Source organism: Electrona antarctica (genome assembly GCF_951216825.1).
Source record: "Electrona antarctica genome assembly, chromosome: 7".
NCBI classification, from domain to species: Eukaryota; Metazoa; Chordata; class Actinopteri; order Myctophiformes; family Myctophidae; genus Electrona; species Electrona antarctica.
Window position 1 is genome coordinate 13,940,617 of NC_136812.1, and position 2,731 is coordinate 13,943,347.

Sequence of the window (2,731 nt, forward strand, 5' to 3'; positions counted from 1 at the left end):
TGAACATGTCTGACCAACCTCTGACCACTCTGAACAGTCAGAACATCTCAACAGAGGTGCAAGACCAGCCAAAATAAGTTCTGCATACCCATCCGAAACAAAGTCCTTCCCCACTGCTGGGCCTGGGCATGGTAGACGGCCATATGGTTCACTGTCTCCTTTGTTTCCCTCATCTTGGTAGCTGAACACATACAGTAGTGTGAACATGAGAACAGCAGTATACTCTGAGGTCCCAGCTAGTGCACTAAAGTTTTCACAATCGTCCTCATAGGCTGCTTGTTGTTGCATTGCTCGCCATTGTTGGGTGAGTTATGCAGACTAGTGCGTAAACAAATCAACATACTTGTATGAGCGAGTGACAAGTATCCCTTCTTGGATATACTGTACATACCTGTATGAGCGCTTTGACAAATAGCCCTTTTTATTATACATACATACTTGTATGAGCCCATGACAAATGAGCTTTCTGGCTGGAATCTGTACAGTAGTATGAGCGCATGACAAATGAATCTTCTTGAACCTTGAATACACGCACGCACGCCCAGCTTTGTGTTTGTGTGTACCACATAGTGATGATTTTATTGGCTGAGCACGGAATGTGTACCACATTTGTGATGATTTGATTGGCTGAGCATGGAATGTGATGATGTATGATGATAAGAGCACCCCTCACTTCACACAAGTGTGATTTTTATGTATGCATATGTTACTGTAATGTGTTCTTAACTAGCTGTCGCTTTTGAGAGATCCACAATGGAAAAAATCTCTTTATTGTGACATCCTCAAACTGCTGTAACCCTGTGGTTTTATTGCAAATAAATCAAAGCACCTCAAACCTCATGAAAATGGCCTGAGGCATACTTATTTGTCACCTTAGGTTAAAGTGGCTCCAGTCAGTCAGTAGACGTGGACGTAAAATACAATCCTGACAATGAGAGACAAGCCAAGTTATTTTATAAATCTTTTTTACCACCTTTAATCACTGGTGAAAAAAAAAGCCTCTGCAGTTCCCTTGTCAATGGTGTCCCATGATGTGTGGAGGACCTGGGAGTCGTTGGTGACACTCACTCCTGGCCTGCGGCTCTTGGCCTCTGTGCCCCTTCGATGGGTGGCTGATTAGTGAGGCTTGGCACTTGCACTGCTCTGCCGGACGTCGGAGGCTGCTTGAGGCCGTGTCTGTGGCCAAATATGCCCAGATATGGAGATGACTGGCATCATCTGTACCAAATATGGAGTTCCACACGGCTTCAGACTGGCCTCTAAATACTCTGATTACTGATCACTCCGAGTTCTGCACTGATGCCATTACCACCAGGGACTTGCACTAAAGATTGGTGAAAATATTGAGCTCCTCTTCAACAATAAGGGTGCCAATATGGTCCAATAACGGTTGCCATATTTTGGGAAAGGATTTCAAGGATGCGCCAAGGCAGAACCTTTATTCTCTCAAGTTTAATACAATACAAAATGTCATGGATCCACCTGTTATGGATGGGAGGTGTTGGATGTATCCTTAGAATCAACCTCCTGTAAATGCAATAACTCGCCATGTGGACGCTGGTTTGTTAGGAATAGAGGAGATTCCGAAAAGGGCAGTAAGAGGGAGGGTCATGGTCAGTTGGCTCACCCACATTTGGTGCATTTTTCTCAAGTAGGCATTTCAAACAAGATTGTTTCTCACAGTAAATACACTATTTTTGTGAAATTACATATTTATATACACATGCAATTATTTAAAGAACGTTGTACGACACCATACCATCATTCTAAGCCTCGGCCGGCCCGGTACGATAATGTCACATTCACCCATCAGGCAACACTGTTTCAGTATGTAGAACACTTGGGCAGCTGGTCCCCCATCAGGACCTGTCTCTCCACGCCGCTCTCCGAGATGGCCGCCAGCCTGATGACCCCTCCGCTGGAGCCGTCCCTCTCCATGGCCAGGGCCAGAGCGGTGGCGGTGAGCTTTATGCACTCTTCCTTGTTCATCCCAGACTTGTAGTTTGAATCCATGAAGCCGTAGATGTAGGTGCTTCCGCTTCCTCCGATGGAGACGGGCTGTCTGACCATCATCCCCCCTAAGGGGACAGAATACACCTGCCCCCCTTTCCTCTTGTCCCACCCCGCCACTATGATCCCGGCGCACAGTTCCTCTCTGTAGCGGTAGCAGGTCCTTTGGAACAGGTTGGCTGCTGTCGCCACCAGCGGAGGCTGGTTCATCTCGATGCTGTGGAGGCCCAGCTGATAAGCCACTGCGTCGGCAACGGCCTGGGTGTCGGAGGCCGAGCCGGACCTGCAGCAGAAGATACGGTCGTGGATGGGCGTCAGCTTGTCCGTCACTCTGTTGGCGATGTACGAACCGCTGGTCGTACGGGAGTCGGCCCCGATCACTACCCCGCCATCGTATTCGACGGCCATTATGCTGGTTCCGGTGCTGACCTCTGTCCCGGACCAGTCCGGTAGAAGGTCGTTATTACAAACATTGGGTTGAAACATTATGTCGCAGGACCTATCGGCTTCTGAGGAAGCTCAGACCCAAAAATGACCTTTACATACCTCTGGTCTGACGACACACACACAACATAAAACCGTTGCCCTTAACAACAGCGATTTGTGCAGGGGGCGTTCGTCCATGGCTGTTGCATTGTATACCGGCGCCATTACCGCCATATCATCATCGCCCCCAGGCGTCTTACTGGTATCGTAAATGGTTTTCCTCTTTGAAGAGGCT

General features: G+C 48.2%; 1 protein-coding gene across 1 annotated transcript; it reads right to left on the bottom strand.

The window, feature by feature from the left end:
- Positions 1 to 1,824: 1,824 nt before the first annotated feature.
- LOC306926127 (proteasome subunit beta type-6-like) lies at positions 1,825 to 2,496 on the bottom strand (the record flags this gene model as incomplete). The annotated part of the gene is made up of 1 exon (XM_079505387.1): positions 1,825 to 2,496. One exon carries the CDS (start codon positions 2,494 to 2,496, stop codon positions 1,825 to 1,827), a length of 672 nt encoding a protein of 223 aa, XP_079361513.1.
- Between the last annotated feature and the right edge of the window lie 235 nt (positions 2,497 to 2,731).